Genomic DNA, 20,544 nt, shown 5'->3' with positions numbered 1-20,544 from the left:
AAAAGATAGAAATACTAACGGACCAATCCCAAATGGAAACGGAAAATCAGAAAGAAAACGAGGCAGAGGAAGAAAGAATTATGAGACAACTAATTCAGGAATGGAAAAACTTAGACGAAAGATTCATACCAGACAGCCAAAAACAACTATATAAGGAGACTTTTCAAAAATATAAAGAAAGGAATGGGGAGAATATGGAAAAACAGGATACCATATCAGGAGAACAGGAAAAAGATCAGATTGGAATAGGTGGGACTGGCAAGAGCAGCAGGAAAAGAGGGAGGAAAACAATGAATGAAACGATACAAACAGTTGGCGAAATATTGATAAACTCAGGTAAAGTGATACCTCTTTCCGAGGTATTTTTCCACTCCTCTAAAAAAGTTTAAAATGATTATTATCAGCTGGAATATTAGAGGTTTGAATAGTAAGGGTAAACAGAGATATATGAAAGAGAAACTAAAAAAAGACAGACCAAGCATCATGATTCTACAAGAGACAAAGATCACCATGCAGCAGATGGAAGGAATAATAAAAAATAGTAAACTCCAATACGAAGTCATGGGACAGGATGCAATCGGTTCAGCGGGAGGCATTGCAATATTGTGGAACCCAAATGAGATAATTTTCGAGAGTTGGACCAGTATGACCAGAATCCTTACAGGCATGGGAAGAATAGCGGGGACAAAGGAAAGGGTTATCATTTCAGGGGTGTATGGTCCTCATACTCCGGGAGACAGAGAAAACTTCATTAAAAATTTGCAAGCAACTCGAAGACTTCACCCGGAGACAGCATGGATTGTAGGAGGGGACTTCAATGTAATCCGGTCCCTAAAAGAGAAAAAGGGAGGTATAAGGAAAACAGACCAATATATGGAAATGTTCAATGATATGATAGATGGTCTGAGGCTGGTTGATTTACCAACTATCAACGGAGTCTACACATGGAACAATAGGAGAGGGGGGAAAAATCAGATAGCATCCAGACTAGATCGGTTTTTAGTATCAGAAACAATTATGAACAGAGATGTATTCGTAGAAGCAAAGATCATGCCATCTCTCGGCTCTGATCATTGGCCGATTAGATTGGAAGTGGACATTAAGGCTAATCTTGGCAAGAAGCCCTTCAGATTTGAAGCCTTCTGGCTTAGACACCCGGAATTCTTAGAAAAAATGGAAGAATGGTGGTCGCAAAGCACAGTACAAGGTAAAGGAAAAATGCATACCTTCCAACTTAAACTTAAGGAACTAAAAGGAAGGATAAAGAAATGGAACAAGGAAGAATTTGGAAATATCATGGAGGAAAAGCAGAAGTTAGAAGAAGAAATGGAAGCTTTGCAACAAAGGATAATAAATGAAGGGAGAACAGAGGAAAGCAGCAGAAAAGAAGGGATAATTTTAGGAAAACTTGAGGAGAGGAGAAAGCAGGAAGAAGTCTTATGGAGACAGAAATCTAGAATAAAATGGCTCAGGGAGGGGGAAAGGAACACTAGATTTTTTCATCAAGCAATGGTACAACACAGGCAAAGGAACAGAATATTTTCTATCAAAAACGAGAGAGGAGAGAGGATTGTTGATCAGGAAGGGATTGAAAAAGTGCTGATGGAATATCACAAAGGAATATTGACAGAACCTCAAATAGACAGGTCTGAAGCTATAAAGGAAGTTTGCACGGCAATTCCTAGAATTGTTACAGAAGACCAGAATAGAGCCCTAATGAGAGCTGCTAGTATGGAAGAGGTGGAGGAAGTAGTGATGAGCATGAAGAAAGGAACAGCGCCAGGACCGGATGGCTTTACGGTCGATTTCTATCAAGCGGGCTGGCACTTCATGGGAAAGGAAATTCTGGATCTGATAGAAGAATCTCGTATAAACCAAAAGGTATGGCCAGCTCTTAACTCCACTTTTTTCACTTTGATTCCTAAAAGCGATAATTCAGAGGATGCTAAGGGATTTAGACCCATTGCCCTATGTAATGTTATCTATAAAATAATTGCATCCCTGATGGCCAAAAGACTGAAACCCCTGCTAGATAGTCTGATATCCCCTGAACAAACCGGGTTCGTAGAAGGTCGACAAATTCTAGATGGTCTAGTGGTCACTCAAGAAGTAATCCACTCTTTGAAGGCAAAGAAACAAAAAGGAATGATGGTTAAATTAGACTTGTCAAAAGCTTATGATAGGATCAATTGGCAATATTTGGAAGAAATTTTGGGAAGTTTTGGTTTTGGGAGTAGGTGGATAAAGTGGGTTCACAGTCTTATATCAACCCCAAACTTCTCAATTTTAATCAATGGAACCCCCTCGAAAACCTTCAAGGCTTCTAGAGGAATAAGACAAGGCGATCCCCTATCTCCTTTCCTCTTTATTCTTGCAGCAGAAGGCTTGGGCAGATACCTTAAAAAAGAAAGAGCAGCAAATAAAATCAAAGGGCTAAGACTATGGGGCAATGAACTGCCAATAACCCATCAGCAATTCGTTGATGATATCATGTTATTTGGGGAACCAACCGTAAAAGAAGTGAGAAATCTGAAGAAGGTCTTGGATTTATTTGCGGAAGCATCGGGGATGGAAATCAATAAAGAAAAATCCTGCACCTTCATATTCAATACCATAGAGCCAGTTAAAAGCCACTTGACCAGGATGCTGGATTTTAAGCAAGGGAACCTCCCAACCAAATACTTGGGAAACGTTTTGGACTTCAACTCTAAAAGACAGAAAAACTGGCAAGGAGTCCTAGAGAAATTAAAAAACAGAGTGGCTAGCTGGGCTTTCAGAACCTTAAACATTGCTGGAAGGATTGTTCTCGTAAAATCAGTGCTACAGGCAATCCCCATATATCCATTATCGATTATGGCAGTGCCTCAAGGGGTATGCACTAAGATCAGAGAAATCCTGAGGAAGTTCATATGGGGAGGCTCGTCCCAGCAGAAGAAGTGGGCCTTAGTATCATGGAAACATCTGACGAAACGAAAGGAGGAGGGAGGATTGGGTCTACGCGATCCGGACAAACTCAACAAGGTGCTTGGTGCAAAACTTTGGTGGCGATGGCTGAGAGGGGGCAACGATCTATGGAAACAAATATGGAGACACAAGTACGATATGCCAGATACTACAGAGAGTATTTACCGAATGCAGGAAACCCCGAAGGGATCGGCAATCTGGGATCTAGCCCGTCAAAATCGAGATATAGTAGATAAGAACGCTTTCTGGGAAATTAGAGAAGGAGGGGAGGCCAAATTCTGGGATGAGAATTGGCAACAAAGGGAGAAAATGTGCAGAATACAAAAAATCCAGAATATACAGGATAGGATAGGAGACAATCGTATATATGTCAAAGATTATTGGAAAGAAAACGAACTGGATGGAATATGGCGGAAATGGACAACTCCAGAGGAATGGGGCATGGAGATAAATCAAGAACAACAGGAAGCGTTCATGGAAGAGGTAGAGTCCAGGAAAGTAAAAGCGCGAATGGGTAGGGATATCCTCAGATGGGGTAAGTCTATGAAAGGATCCTTTACGGTCAAGGAGGCGTACTATCTGGCAGACCATCAGGGAACCGCTGAAGAAAACCAAGAATGGAAGGTCATCTGGGGTAAAAATTGGTGGCCGAAAATTACTCTCTTTGCATGGTTAGTAGCTAAGGATAAGATCCTGACATGGGATAAACTTCAAAAGAAAGGTTTCAGTGGGCCTTCAAAATGCTACTTGTGTAATAAAGAAGCGGAAACTCAAGAGCACCTACTAATCAAGTGTGTTTATGCCAGGAACCTGTGGATGGAAATCGGGAAATTATTCCAGAAACCTGAGAGGTCTCCGAGAGAAACAAATGAAGTGATTTTTCAATGGCAGAAAGAAAAATTTCAATGTAAAGTAATCCGAAAGGCCTGGGATCTCATTGCCGGTTTTATGATTTGGATGGTATGGAAAGAAAGGAACCGCAGAGTTTTCCAAGACAAAGCTAAAAACACGGTAACAATATGGGACAGAGTAGTGAACTTAACTAGAGAATCAATTTTGGTAGAGAAGTGGGATGCGGAAGACTGGAAAGCAGACCAGGGAGAGGAGCAAATTCTAAAGAACCTAAATTTGAATTTTGAAATGGTGCATAACAAAAAAATTGATAGATTTATTACGAGACCTCAAAGCCACGACAAGTTTGCATACCCCAAAGACAACTTTATGAAATTGAACTTTGATGGGGCTTCAAAGGGGAACCCAGGTAATGCTGGATTCGGGGGAATCTTCCGAGATAGCCAGAGAAACACCAGATGGATTTATGCAGAGTGGGGTGGCGAGATGACAAATAATGAAGCCGAATTATGGGCGATTCACCAGGGTTTGAGAATTGCGATTCGAAACGGCTATAGAAAACTGGAAATAGAAGGAGATTCCCAGATGGCAATTGAAATCCTAAAGAAACTGAATAACGAGAAGAATTGGGAGCAGGTCACCAATAGTTGGCGCACGGCAGGGATCGTTCAAGAAATAGCGGACCTTCTGAAAAAAATTGAATATAAAATCTTCAATCATGTGAAAAGGAGTGGAAACCGAGCGGCAGATTTCCTTGCGAATTGGGGTTGCAAGGATCGAAGCGGCAAGATTGACAATCAGTGGAGAACGTTGCGGCCCAACAGAGAGTGGGAGGAATTGGCCAGTATCATTAATTATGACCATGAACAAGCAACGAATGAAAACAATGAACAAGCAACAAACGAGAATCATAGCATTCGTGCGACGGGCAGGTGAGATGGATCGGCAAGCCCAGACATTTAATGAATGTCAGATAAGGCGAAGAAAGGATATCATGGACAGGCATGCTGTAGTACAGCAGGAGTGTGCGGCGACAGGAATGAAGAAACCACCTTGCAGCAAGACAATTAACGCAAGTGATTGGAGTGGAGGAAAAAGAGGTATGTCAGAATCCATAAATGGAAATGAAGTAAGTCGGACAGTTGATAGGAAAGGCAGAGGGCGAATCAACAGGTGGCATCGAAAGGCCAAGTTGATAGGCAAGAGGAGTAGGGAAAGAAGGATTATAAATGAGCGGCAACAAGGGATTCAACAGCAAGAAAATTGCCTAGGAACCCAGAGAGCGAGGAGAGGAACGGAGGTGGTGAGCTGTTACAGAGAGAGGTTACGCCGAAAACCTACTGAGGCTGCCATGGAAACTAGAAAGAGAGCAAGGATTGCAGAAGAAATGGAAGCCGAGGTAGGCAGAGAAAGGGATAGAAAAGGCAAGGCGATTGCGAAGGAAGAGACAATTGAAGAAATATATGAAGTTTACGATGATTCTGAGGAGGAGGAGGACTGGCAAGATAAATGCAGGCGGGATAAGGAGCGTAGCAGAACTGTAGAAGGATGGGAGAACCAGCAAAACAACGATGAGCAGCCGGGACAACGGGGAGGAAGGGTAAGGCAGAGTGGCAGACGGAGGGGAAGCAGACATGCTGGAAGCGGGATGGAACCGAGCAGCACGAGAGGCAGAGGAGCGAGCAGGTACCGAGGAGCAAGGGGAGGACGACGAGGGCAGAGGGGGAGACTGGGCAAAAAGACAAGCCGGTCGCTAGACAGGAAAATCCAGCAAGCGGAGAAGACATATAACCAAAACACGAGCCCCAGGATTAGAAGAATTATCTAGAATATGGAGGAAGATGCCATTCAAGCTCAGTCGGATTCTGAGATGGAGGACTGAGAGTTCCTTCTCCACGACCCAGGTAACACTAGGGGCAGAATGTCTTTATTTAAACAGTCCCTTCATATATACTGGGTAATGAAAAGATTGCTGGCCAAAGCTCTGGAGCAAGCTGCAACAGAGATGGCTGAACTTGCGCAGGGGGTTCCCAACCTGAGGAGGGAGCTCCGAATTATCCAGATTTCCTTGGAGATGCAGGAGAAGAAGCTGGATGAGATCCAACAACTGATAAAGGAAGGAAATCAGAATGCAAACAAGGAGACTACCCAGCGTCCAGAGGCAGAAGCTGAGTAATTTCAGATATGTTTTTTAATTTTGATGAAAATACATAGTATAGATAATTCCAGTGTGTTCCAAGTATTAGATGTTGAAATCTGTTATATGCAAGTAAGTAGGATTAGAAACCTGAAAGACTGCTTAGTGTATTTAGCTTGGACAACCAGACTATGGATCTTTTATTTTTGGGCGGCTATTAAGAACTTCAGGTGGCTTAAATACTCGGTTTCCCCAAGAGGGCGAGTGGAAGGCAACCTTATTTTGATATGTATTTTGATTTGAAGTAATAGAAAAAAGAGAGCAACACCTTAGCCTACAAAAAAAAAAAAAATATAACACAAATTTAAAAAGGGTAATCGTAACATAAAGTCATGATTTTTGATGGTTATGAGTCTCTATTTTATGAAAGGAGCGAAGGCGATAATAATGTTTTGAGTATTAGGTTTTTAGTTTTTTTCCAATATTAGATTAGAGTAGATTTAGAATTATTAAATAGTGTTTTATTAATTGGATGGAGAACATTTTCTATTTTATTATAAAATATCATTTAAGGAAAACTATGTTATAGTTTGGTTTAATATTAAATTAAAAAAAAAGGTTAATATTAGATTTTAATTTTAATTATTAAAATTTATAGAAAAAATAAAAAATAAAATTTATTTTTTAGTAAAGAAATGCTCTTTTAATTAGTATAAGAGAAATGTTGTAACTTGAGTGGGTTTAATGGGAGCATGTGTTATATCTTCATAAACTTAGCAATTAAATAGCTATGTGGAGGTGGGTCCTTTGTTCCACAAACAAAAGGGTTTCATATACCCATTTGAATAATAATAATAATAATAATAATAATAATAATAATAATAATAATAATAATAATCAAATTAATGAAAAAATTAACAAAATAGTAATTTGATTCAATTCAATTTGTTATATTGTAATTTTATTTTTATTAATAACTTTATTACATTTTTTTTAAGAAATTCATAAAATACATATCTTGATTATAATTAAAAAAATTGAATAATCAACCATATTAAACTACATTTACACATATAGTAACAAAAACTTTTTTCATAACCAATTTGTTATAATATAATTAAATTTGTTAGAATTAACATCTAAATATAAATTTAATATTTTCACTTCAAATTTAAAAATATAAATTAATTTAGAAAAAAACTAAATTTATTAATATTAGCTAATGTAAACAACTCAACTAAATATAAATATATATAAGTGGATCTATCTAAATCTAGGATATAAACTAAATATAAATATATATAAGTGGATCTATCTAAATCTAGGATATATATATATATAGATATAGATATATATATTAGTGGATCTATCTAAATCTAGGTAAGAAGCAATTTAGCTTAAAAAAAAACTATTTTCAAAATGATATTAATCTAAATTCACCTTTTATAGCTTTTAAAGTGACATCAGATTTGAATTACCTCCAATGCGTATGTTTATATTTACGTGGCTAACTATTGATGGACACACTAATTGATTGATTTCCAAACTCGATGGCGAAATAGAATAATGGTTAATCTTTTGAATAAAGCCAAAAAAATAATATATTATGCGTATGGATATCTCAATTTATTTTGATTGTGAATTTTTAAAATATTTTGGAATTTGCGGGATATGGGTGACTTCAAATAATCAACCACTTTTATATTACTTGGATTTTGAAATATTTTTTTAAAATCCATAATCTGAGTTAAAGATATTTATTGAGTCCTGAGACTTTTATAGTATGATATAAAAAATATGTAGATATAGAAATGTGGATGTAATGTAAAAAACTTTATCAATACTTTTTAAATGGCAATTTAATATGTTGAATTTATTTTAATTTGTAAGGATTCGTAAACATTTATTTGTTTATTCAATTAGATAATTATAAAAGGTTAAAAAATAATATAGATCCAAAAAGAGATGTTGTTGGTACAAACTTAAAAGTAATAAAATAATAAAATTCAATTTATTATATTGTAATTTTGTTTTTACTAACATGCATATCACATTAAAATATATAAGTAGTAGCTATAAATTAAGATGCATTTAATCTTATAAATTAAAATAATGATTCGGTAAACATATTTAAATTTAATTAATAAATACATAAAAGATTGAATACTTACAATAAACTTACAATACAAAAATATTTTAAACCATTGATTACCATAGATATTATTAACTTGTAAATAGGTTTTGTTATAATACATTTGCCTAATACCATGAGTCATCAATACCACACACCCAAAAATCATCTCTCATTTCACAATCAAAATATTTTATAAGTATTTTATTTGAATTTAATTTTATAACATTTTTACATTTAGATCTATAAGAAAAAGTATTAAAATTACTTCAGAGATATATCTAAACCTTGTACCATCCACGTGGTCTTTGGCAGTCCACATGGTCGTGGATAAACACTAATTGTTTTGTTAAGGCACTCCTTGATGTGAGGTCACATGTTCAATTCCCTACCCCGATAGGGGTGGTATATTGGACATGTTAAAGATGTTGGGTCTTGGATAGACCAGTAGGGGTGATATATTGGACATGTTAAAGATGTTGGGTCTTGGATAGACCAATAGGGGTGATATATTGGACATGTAAAGGTATAAATAATAGCTATATATTAGGATACATTTTACCATATAAATTAAAATAATAAACTTTTAACAATACTTAGGTTTCATCAATAAGCTCAACAACTTAATACTTACAATATAATAAGATTCTTAACCATTGATAGTCACCACATGCCCAAAAACCATCTCTCATTTTATAATCAAAATATCAAGAGAGACTCTCCTAAAAAAATGGAAAAGATATTGTAATGTTCTATGATGTCTTTATGTTATATAAACATTTTTTACTCACAAAATTACATAAAAATAAAAGAAAAAAAAAATCATTAATTATAACTATTAAATAAAATATTTTAACTCAGTCAAATTACACAAAAATTAAATTAAATTAAAACAAAAGTAAAATTATTAATTAAAATGATTAATAATTTATAATTAAATTAATTTAGATTAATCTTATTTCTGGATTTATCCAATTCTCAGAAATCCTTAGGTTAATCAACACATCACTCATAGTTTTTCACTAAAAAAAATACTTATTACTCTTAAATAAATAAGAAGACTACCCACATAAAAATATATAATCTCACATTAACCCCATAAAAATTAGTTGAAAATTCTGTTTGATTAAAAAAAGACTAGTGATGTAAAAGCATAACCATCATGGGTGAAACAAGTTACCATAATATAATCTCCAATAGATAGTAATATAGTTACTTTTTCATAATCTTTATATTTTGAGAATATTTCATAATTTAATACAGTAAATAATATATTTGATTTTGCTCCTGTACTTCCTATTCAAAATCAAAGTAACATCATCCTCATTGCTGTTTTTGCTTTAGGATGAAATATTGCTTTAAACGTCATCATGATTTAAATTTTCGAGATTCAAACCAATATAAGGTGACAGAATCTAATACTCCAAATAGATAAACATTGATAATTTTTCTATAAAAATATTAATAACAATAAATTCATTATAAATAATAACGAAATTGAAATAGCTACAAGTATAGGACTATTTGATTAAGAGTTTATAAGTCATAATATATAATTTGGCAAATATTTATGCAATTTTAAAAATAAATTGATTTTTTTTAATATTAAAAAGATGATGTTTTTATTTAAATAGGTTTATTTAATATAATATAATACTTTTGTAAAATATAAATGGGTTATAATGGTAGTAGCTATGTCACATATCTACATGCTAATACATATATACAAAAAAAAAATTTCTTTTATATAGTGTTTACACTATGGTTATGCGCCTGCACTTTATTTAAATATATAACTTTGCATGTATAGCCACCACCTCGTATACATGCCTAACCGGAGGCGGTATATGGTGTGGCAGGTAACGTTTGTCATACCAATGTTTAATTAATGTTTAATACTTGTCTATAGTCTATTGTCGATACAATGGTATAGGATCTCCCCTCGAGCGTATCAAGACTGTCCTGCCCACATTGGTTGGCGCCTCCTGCGCTAGACATCTGGCAACAACGTTGAATTCCGCCGGCCTGATCACGTGACAGGGGTATGGTTGATGAGCTTGGGACTTTCCCGCGCCCTGCTTTTGGGTAATGTCGCCTCCATCAATGGTGTGCGTTTTCTGCATGAGATCAAGGGTCAAAGTTGCTCCACGCTTCCACCGCTGGCAGGGAGAGTATATACGTGGTTTCCTCCAGATTATTCGAAGGTTTCCTCACTCTGCTCAGCGATTCCCAGCTCTCTGTTCACCACTGCAAGGGTTTTACTCCATAGCTCCGCGCCGAGACCACCGCTATTCCAGGCACATGCGCCACTCCAGAGGGGCTTCCGCTCCATGGTTTTTCATTCTCAAATCGGCCAGGTAATTACACAATCAGTTAGAAGATCTGATGCGATTTTGAGTTTAATTGTTATGCAAAAGTCTAATATTTTATCCATTGCTTGACAGGTTGTGAACGGGCATCTCCCAGCTTCTACGGCTTTGGAAAAATCCCTCCAGATGAGGCCCGCCGAGTTTACAAAGGTATTTATCTGGTTTCCAGGGTTTAGTTTCGGTTGGTTCACCTCTGTCTCACTTCGGGTTGCCAGGGGTTTTCCTCTGTGCTTAGAATGAGACCCCGACCTTATTATTGCACGGTTGGCCGCAGGTCATGATGGACCGATGCTCTTGTTCCGGTTCTAAATGTTCTGGGACTGATTACGGAATTTGGGCACCTCTTCGTTTGCGGTGATTTGGGTTTTTACCCTTGGTCCCGAAGCTGAAGTTTTCACTTGGTTCTATTAGACAGCTGTTTAATATTTTTTTGTTTTGCTGAATGTACTGTAGCTATAGCCATGTATTATGATTATCATGAAGCCCTGGTTGGAAGCCAGCTCGCTTGTTTAACTTTGGACTCATATGGCTTGCGGCCTATAATTTTAATATAACTCACTGCTGTGTTACGCTTATGTTTATTTCTCATGCTGATAAGAATGGTTTTCTTTTATGAACTATAGGGTTTGATTATTACCCGGATGCGTAATGCGTTTCTCATTTTGGAATCTTGCTTGTTTGATTACGGCATACAAGCATTTTGTTTACAGTATGATTTAAGGGTCTATTCCATATCGTTGATGTATTTACAGATCTGTATATAGTTAAAGAACTGTCGCGCCTGCATCTGATTTTTATAGATGTATGGTCGACTAGTTATGGGTAATCTGTGACAGGAAACCTTGAGGATATGGAAGTTGTATAACGGTTATACCGTATGGTTATAGACTTCTGGTTCGTTATTAGCAGACATGACTTCTGCGGCCTTAGTGCTATTGTATATCTTGATACTTCCTTGACACGATTTAATTATTTCCACTGTATATTACCGGAATGTCAATATGGTATTACTGCATGGCTCTTGGCTCATCTTTGCAATGATTTGCATATTTAACCGTTGTAATATTCAGCTATCAACTGTTCAGGTCTTTAAATTCGGATATTATCTAGGTTTTCTCCGTTGTTATGGAATCGCCAGAACCCCCCCCCCCCTGCTACGGTTGGACCGGGTTCGGGGTTCAGAGTTTATTCATGCCTTCTCATTATCTTATTAAAATCTCTATTTGACACCGTCCAGCTGGTTGAGGTTATAGGAAAAGGCATTTTGTTTAAGATTATAACGAGAACTATACGGCTGACTGTGATCATTAGGGTCAAGATATGATATCGACCCAGAGTTTATTATCTGCATGATTAACCAGTTTTCTTGGTTCGGATACTCCTAGATTGTGAACCCATTTATCTTGTAGAGATAAGGTTTGTTTTACAAATATACTGCCTTCTTGTTCAGATGATCTCAGTTCTCTGTCCTTCGAATTTTACCGACACACTGTCTATATTTTTTTTTTTTGCACAGAAAGTCATAGCTACACCATCTTTCTATTTTTACAGATATATTGTCGATAACCTTGTACAAATAACCATAGTTACACTGTCTTTTGATTTTTACAGCTATACTGTCTATAATTTGTACAAATAATCATAGTTACACTATCTTTCAATTTTTACAGCTAGGCTGTCTATAATCACAGTTACACTATATACTGTTTACAATTATTGCACAGACAATCACAGTTACACTATAAGTTACACAGATAACTATGGGGACATGAGGGTTCCGTTACTTACCTGATCTCCACTGGTAAGGTGAGTCTGGAACAAGTCTCCTGCCAAATCTCTGTGTAAAGCTTGTTATCCACCCAACTGTGAGACCAGTCCTTCGAGACCTGAGTCTCCCCCCAAGCTTCCGCTTACCGGATCACTATCCTCAGTAAGCCAGCACTGTGTGCTTGACTATCTGGTCCCTACCAGACTTAGTCCATACAGGGTTTTTTTTTCCTTCCCTTTCTCCTTCTCTGCCTGTCTCTACAGCCCAGAGTTTCTCAACCGACCTCCCCTTTTCCCTGGAAACCCTTCCAGTTAGGGAAGGTGGTTATTTCTAGTTTATTAACTAACTTTTCTTTTCCAGTTCCCTTTTGGGAATTCCGATATCTTCATGATTAATTCTTTTAATCATTATTTTAGTGCACATGTAAAATCAACAGAATATCCTCAAAAGAAAATAAATCCTTAAATATCATTCTAATTCAGTTTTTACTGTAGTAACTTTTAAATAATTACATTTTTACGGGGTCATCACATCTCCCCCTCCTGAGATTGGACATCGTCCCGATGTCTAGTGTCTCTAAACAGTTCCAGGTAAGCTTTCCGAAAAAGCTCTTCGTCTTCCCAAGTAGCCTCTTCAGGCCCATAGTGCTGCCATTGCACTTTAATTTGGGTAATAACCCGCTTCCGCAACTGCACTTCTCTCCGATCGAGAATGCTCAGCGGCTCGACCAGGACCTCTCCTTCCGGTTCGACCTGCAACCAATAACAGTATCAGTCTTTTGTTCCAGATACATTTTCAATTAGTTCAATTAAAAGCAATCCTTACCCTTATATCTTGCCACTTGATCACATGCTTAGGGTCATAGATATACTTTTTAAGCATGGATACATGGAAGACATTATGAATTCTAATGTGGCTCGGTAAAGCTAGCTGGTAAGCTACTGGCCCAACCCTTGCCAAGACCTGAAAAGGTCCGAAGTAACGGGGTGCAAGTTTAGCACAACTGCTCCATTGCAGAGTACTTTTCCTGGCTTGAATTCTGATGTAAACTTGATCGCCCACCTGATACTCTTTGAACCTTCTTTCCCGGTCTGCAAAATTTTTCTGCCGATCTTGAGCGGCCTTCAGGTTGGCTCGCACCTTTTTGACCATGTCCTCCATCTCCTTGAGCATTTCTGGTCCCAACCTTAATTTGTCCTCCGGGCCACTCCAATTTGAGGGCGTCCGACATTTTCGTCCATACAAGACTTCAAATGGAGACATCTGAATTGATGTGTGATATCCATTGTTGTAAGCGAATTCCACCAAGTGCAAATAGTCTTCCCATTGTGTCGGTTTTTGCATGACACATGCCCTCAACATGTCCTCCACCATCTGATTTACTCTCTCCATCTGTCCATCAGTCTGGGGATGGTAAGCTGTACTAAAATTCAACTGTGTACCCAATTCTGCAAATAGCGCTCTCCAAAAGGCGGATGTAAACTTTACATCCCGATCTGATATTATAGTCTTTGGGAGTCCATGAAGTCTGAACACATTTTGCATGAAAATGTGTGCAATTTGCACTGCCCTGTAGGTGGATTGCACTGGTATAAAGTGTGCTGCCTTACTTAACTTATCTACCACTACCATAATAGAGTCATTGTGCCTCTTTGTTTTAGGCAGCCCAGTTATAAAGTCCATTGATATAATTTCCCATTTCCATTCTGGGATGGGCAGGGGTTGCAATAATCCAGCCGGATGCTGGTGCTCCGTCTTGATCTGCTGACACTCCAAACATCGCGCTAAATATTCAGCCACATGCTTTTTCATTCCCGGCCAGTAATATTCCTTCCGAAGTGCAGTCAGCATTTTCTGGTACCCAGGATGACCAGCGTAGTGACTGGTATGAAACTCATTCAAGATTAAATTTTTGAGGCTGTTGTCATTTGGTACAAACAATCGTTTTTTGTAAAGCAGCATTCCATCCCTGCTAACTTCATATTCCTGCTGACTTCCCTCGCTGGAAAGTGGCATTTGCCGCTTCATTTGTTGGTATTCAGCATCTTGGCTTGCTGCTGTTTTCATCGTTTCCCGCAAGGAATTTTCCCATCTACTGAATGTAACTTCATACAAACATTGTACCTTTCGACTCAGTGCGTCTGCTACACGATTTTCCTTTCCCTTTAGATGTTTAATGTCAAAGTCGAACCCGCTTAAGAAATCTGCCCAACGAGCTTGTCTTGCATTCAGTGTGGGCTGACTAAAATAATTTGTTAAGCTGTGATGATCTGTTAATAGCAGAAATTTCCTTCCTAGAAGGTAGTGCCGCCACATCTTAAGCGCATGTATGACAGCTGCCAACTCCAAGTCATAGGCAGAATACTTCTGCTCATGTTCCTTCAATTTTCTCGATTCATAGGCTATCACTTTTCCTTCTTGCATTAACACACCTCCGACGCCTTCTCGGCTGGCATCGGTACATACCACGTAATCTTTATCCGGGTCAGCTATACTTAAAATGGGAGCAGACGTGAGTAATTGCTTAAGTCTTTCAAGACTTTGCTGACATTCAGAACTCCATTTGAATGTCCTCCCTTTCTTTTGCAAGGACGTGATAGGATATGCCACCCTCGAAAAGCCTTCCACAAATCTTCTGTAATATCCCGCCAATCCCATGAAGGATCTAATATCCGCCACATCTTTTGGCACAGGCCAATCCAGTATGGTTTTTATTTTCTCAGGATCCACGGCAATCCCTTCCTTTGTTATCACATGACCCAAGTACTGAATTTCCTCTTTATAGAAATCACATTTGCTGAGCTTAGCATACAACTGATGTTCTCGCAAAGTTTGCAGTACCATCCGGAGATGTTCCTCATGCTCCTCCTTAGAGCGAGAATAAATCAAAATATCATCAATGAATATTAGTACAAATTTGTCTAAAAATTGATGGAACACGTTGTTCATTAAACACATGAACGTGGCGGGTGCATTAGTCAATCCAAAAGGCAGCACTACAAACTCGTAGTGTCCATACCGGGTCCTGAAGGCTGTTTTAGCAATATCCTCTTCTTTAATTCTGATTTGATGGTAACCAGATCGCAAATCAATTTTAGAAAATACTGTCGCCCCCTTGACTTGATCAAAAAGCTCATCGATCCGAGGTAAGGGGTATTTATTTTTAATTGTGAGCTTGTTCAGCTGCCGGTAATCAATACACATTCGAAGAGTTCCGTCTTTCTTCCTGACGAATAATACCGGAGCTCCCCATGGAGATACACTGGGGCGGATATAATTTTTATCCAGCAATTCTTGTAGTTGCATTTTCAACTCAGTCAACTCAGGTACACTCATTCTATAAGGTGTCCGCGAAACTGGAGCAGCTCCTGGTATTAACTCAATGGTGAAATCTATATCCCTCTTTGGAGGTAATCCAGAAATTTCCTCCGGAAATACATCTGCGAACTCTTTTATTATCGGGAGGTGGTCTAACGGGTTTACCTTATTCTTAGTTTCTGCATAGCCCACCTGAATAGCATACACTTGGCATCTATTCCAGATGCATTTTTCCAGCTGAGATGCAGTGATTGGCTGGAACTGCACTGGTCGTTTAATTCCCTACATTTCTTGTTCTATTCCAGCATCATCCTTGTACCGTATGACCTTCGTTTTGCAGTTCACTAAAGCCCAATGCTTTTCTAGCCAGTCCATCCCAATTAGGACATCATAGGACCCGAGTGGAAGCATGTTCAGATCTGCCACTACTGGCTGTCCTGCTATCACTATAGGACAACTTTTGATTTTTGCCATTACTCGTCTTTTAGTCCCTGTAGCTAGCTGTACCAGCCAAGGGTTCCTGAATTTTTCAGGCTGCAATTTACACTGTTCAACTATTTTTGGACTAATATAACTTAAAGTAGCTCCAGGATCAATTAGAACAGTGATGGAAAGGTCTAAAATTTTACCTTCAAACTCTACCATGGTGGGCTGGTATTCTGCCTGGCGGTCGTCCAAGGCTGCGTTAATTCTTGGCATACTTCGTCCTACGTCACCCACGGTTGATGCCTCATGAATCTGGGATATCTGGTCAGTTCCCTTCCTTTGCGGACAATTCTTGACGTAGTGCGGTCCGCCACAACCCCAGCACTGCACTGGGGGTCTGGTTATTCCTTCAGTATCCATCTTGGCGGGTTGTTCACCCATTCTGGTTTCACTGATGGGCTTGGACCTGAATGAACCTCTCGGTGCTGCTCTACTGTTCTGGCCCTTGCTGCTTCCTTTGACTCCACCGCTTCGACTTCCCCTACTATTTCCAACAATTTTACTATTCTTTTTCTCATTCCATTTTCTGTTGGAACTATCCCCTTTCTGTTTGCTCTGCTGGTAGCAGATTCTGGCCTTGCGAATAGCTTCATACATGGTTCTAGGATTGTCAAATTCAATCCTTTCCCTCATATACATGGGTAGACTGCTAACAAACCGCTGCACCGGCTTTTTCTTCTTTAAGGTAGGGTACATAGCGGAGCAAAGATGTGAAACGATTGATGAACTCATCCATAGTCTGTTGTCCCAATCGCAGATCATGGAATTCCTTTGTCTTTTCATCATAAAAGCGTTCCGTCAAGTATCTCTCCTTAAAATATTTCTGGAATTTTTCCCACGTTATGGTTCGTTCGGTTACCCCTTTAACGATTTTAACTTCCTCCCACCACAGTGTCGCCTTCCCTTGTAACTAGAAGATAGCCAATCGTGCCTTCAAGTTATGATCATATTCATATAATTGAAAATATTTATTCATATTGATTAGCCATGCCTCAGCTGCTTCCTCTTGTTCCCCATCGTAGTGTGGGGTTTAATCTTTCGAAATTCTCCTTGTAATTCCACTTTTTGACGCTTTGAGGTCTGCTGTTTTGATGCATTATCAGATTGGTCCTCTCCTTCTTCAGGGATTTCAGATTCTGCTTGATAACGTTGCTCCTCCGTCATTCTCTGTTGTTCTGCGCTGGGGTTAGCTAATGGCGGGTTCTGTTTGTCAGACAAACTTTTTAAAATCCTTTCCTGCTCCATTGTCAATCGTGCATTATCCTCCCGTAGCCGAGCCATTTCACTTTTCAGCTCTTGAACTGTTTTTAGTATGGCTAGATTCATGCTGCGGGTCTCTTCACCCAGCTGCACCCACAACTCTGGGTTGTCTCCAAGATTTGTTGCAGGCCCCGATTGGCTGCGGACCTGTGCGGTGCGCTGCCAGCTCCCTGCATACTAACTATTACTTTGTGATACCTTGGTTGCTCTTTTCTTTCCTCTGACTAGCCTGTCCCTGGCCTGGTCTGATCATGAAACAGTTAACATTGTGAGCTACCTGCACAATTTTGTTATCCAAAAAAGAATATCAATGTCATAATGACCTTCTCATCTTTAATACTTCATTCACATCCCAGAGGCCACAGTATGGGTAATCTGGGCTCTGATACCAATTGTCACATATCTACATGCTAATACATATATACAAAAAAAATATTTCTTTTATATAGTGTCTACACTATGGTTATGCTCCTGCACTTTATTTAAATATATAACTTTGCATGTATAGCCACCACCTCGTATACATGCCTAACCGGAGGCTGTATATGGTGTGGCAGGTAACGTTTGTCATACCAATGTTTAATTAATGTTTAATACTTGTCTATAGTCTATTGTCGATACGATGGTATAGGATCTCCCCTCGAGCGTATCAAGACTGTCCTGCCCACATTGGTTGGCGCCTCCTGCGCTGGACATCTGGCAACAGCGTTGAATTCCGCCGGCCTGATCACGTGACAGGGGTATGGTTGATGAGCTTGGGACTTTCCCGCGCCCTGCTTTTGGGTAATGTCGCCTCCATCAACGGTGTGCGTTTTCTGCATGAGATCAAGGGTCAAAATTGCTCCACGCTTCCACCGCTGGCAGGTAGAGTATATACGTGGTTTCCTCCGGATTATTCGAAGGTTTCCTCACTCTGCTCAGCGATTCCCAGCTCTCTGTTCACCACTGCAAGGGTTTTACTCCATAGCTCCGCGCCGAGACCACCGCTATTCCAGGCACATGCGCCACTCCAGAGGGGCTTCCGCTCCATGGTTTTTCATTCTCAAATCGGCCAGGTAATTACACAATCAGTTAGAAGATCTGATGTGATTTTGAGTTTAATTGTTATGCAAAAGTCTAATATTTTATCCATTGCTTGACAGGTTGTGAACGGGCATCTCCCAGCTTCTACGGCTTTGGAAAAATCCCTCCAGATGAGGCCCGCCGAGTTTACAAAGGTATTTATCTGGTTTCCAGGGTTTAGTTTCAGTTGGTTCACCTCTGTCTCACTTCGGGTTGCCAGGGGTTTTCCTCTGTGCTTAGAATGAGACCCCGACCTTATTATTGCACGGTTGGTCGCAGGTCATGATGGACCGATGCTCTTGTTCCGGTTCTAAATGTTCTGGGACTGATTACGGAATTTGGGCACCTCTTCGTTTGCGGTGATTTGGGTTTTTACCCTTGGTCCCGAAGCTAAAGTTTTCACTTGGTTCTATTAGACAACTGTTTAATATTTTTTGTTTTGCGGAATGTACTGTAGCTATAGCCATGTATTATGATTATCATGAAGCCCTGGTTGGAAGCTAGCTCGCTTGTTTAACTTTGGACTCATATGGCTTGCGTCCTATAATTTTAATATAACTCACTGCTGTGTTACGCTTATGTTTATTTCTCATGCTGATAAGAATGGTTTTCTTTTATGAACTATAGGGTTTGATTATTACCCGGATGCGTAATGCGTTTCTCATTTTGGAATCTTGCTTGTTTGATTACGGCATACAAGCATTTTGTTTACAGTATGATTTAAGGGTCTATTCCATATCGTTGATGTATTTACAGATCTGTATATAGTTAAAGAACTGTCGCGCCTGCATCTGATTTTTATAGATGTATGGTCGACTAGTTATGGGTAATCTGTGACAGGAAACCCTGAGGATCTGGAAGTTGTATAACGGTTATACCGTATGGTTATAGACTTCTGGTTCATTATTAGCAGACATTACTTCTGCGGCCTTAGTGCTATTGTATATCTTGATACTTCCTTGACACGATTTAATTATTTCCGCTGTATATTACCGGAATGTCAATATGGTATTACTGCATGGCTCTTGGCTCATCTTTGTAATGATTCGCATATTTAACCGTTGTAATATTCAGCTATCAACTGTTCAGGTCTTTAAATTCGGATATTATCTAGGTTTTCTCCGTTGTTATGGAATCGCCAGAACCCCCCCTGCTACGGTTGGACCGGGTTCGGGGTTCAGAGTTTATTCATGCCTTCTCATTATCTTATTAAAATCTCTATTTGACACCGTCCAGCTGGTTGAGGTTATAGGAAAAGGCATTTTGTTTAAGATTATAACGAGAACTATACGGCTGACTGTGATCATTAGGGTCAAGATATGATATCGACCCAGAGTTTATTATCTGCATGAATAGCCAGTTTTCTTGGTTCGGATACTCCTAGACTGTGAACCCATTTATCTTGTAGAGATAAGGTTTGTTTTACAAATATACTGCCTTCTTTGTTCAGATGATCTCAGTTCTCTGTCCTTCGAATTTTACCGACACACTGTCTATTTTTATTTTTTTTTGCACAGAAAGTCATAGCTACACCATCTTTCTATTTTTACAGATATATTGTCGATAACCTTGTACAGATAACCATAGTTACACTGTCTTTTGATTTTTACAGCTATACTGTCTATAATTTGTACAGATAATCATAGTTACACTATCTTTCGATTTTTATAGCTAGGCTGTCTATAATCACAGTTACACTATATACTGTTTACAATTATTGCACAGACAATCACAGTTACACTATAAGTTACACAGATAACTATGGGGACATGAGGGTTCCGTTACTTACCTGATCTCCACTGGTAAGGTGAGTCTGGAACAAGTCTCCTGCCAAATCTCTGTGTAAAGCTTGTTATCCACCCAACCGTGAGACCAGTCCTTCGAGACCTGAGTCTCCCCCCGAGCTTCTGCTTATCGGATCACTATCCTCAGTAAGCCAGTACTGTGTGCTTGACTATCTGGTCCTTACCAGACTTAGTCCATACAAGGTTTTTTTTTCCTTCCCTTTCTCCTTCTCCCTGTCTCTACAGCCCAGAGTTTCTCAACCAACCTCCCCTTTTCCCTGGAAACCCTTCCAGTTAGGGAAGGTGGTTATTTCTAGTTTATTAACTAACTTTTCTTTTCCAGTTCCCTTTTGGGAATTCAGATATCTTCATGATTAATTCTTTTAATCATTATTTTAGTGCACATGTAAAAT

At 38.8% G+C, this 20,544-nt stretch overlaps 1 protein-coding gene across 1 annotated transcript; it reads left to right on the top strand.

Moving 5' to 3' along the window:
- Nucleotides 1–561: 561 nt before the first annotated feature.
- LOC149247046 (uncharacterized) lies at nucleotides 562–4,752 on the top strand. The gene is made up of 2 exons (XM_089443214.1): nucleotides 562–1,207; nucleotides 1,631–4,752. The coding sequence occupies exons 1-2, from the start codon at nucleotides 562–564 to the stop codon at nucleotides 4,750–4,752; spliced, it is 3,768 nt and encodes a 1,255-aa protein (XP_089299340.1).
- Nucleotides 4,753–20,544: the final 15,792 nt, after the last annotated feature.

The sequence above is a fragment of the Pinus tabuliformis genome, chromosome 7 (genome assembly GCF_031772625.1).
Source record: "Pinus tabuliformis cultivar Carrire ecotype Pingquan chromosome 7, CPIR1, whole genome shotgun sequence".
Taxonomy (NCBI): domain Eukaryota; kingdom Viridiplantae; phylum Streptophyta; class Pinopsida; order Pinales; family Pinaceae; genus Pinus; species Pinus tabuliformis.
The sequence above is the reverse complement of the archived record's forward strand: the minus strand, read 5'-3'. Positions and strand labels throughout refer to the sequence as shown.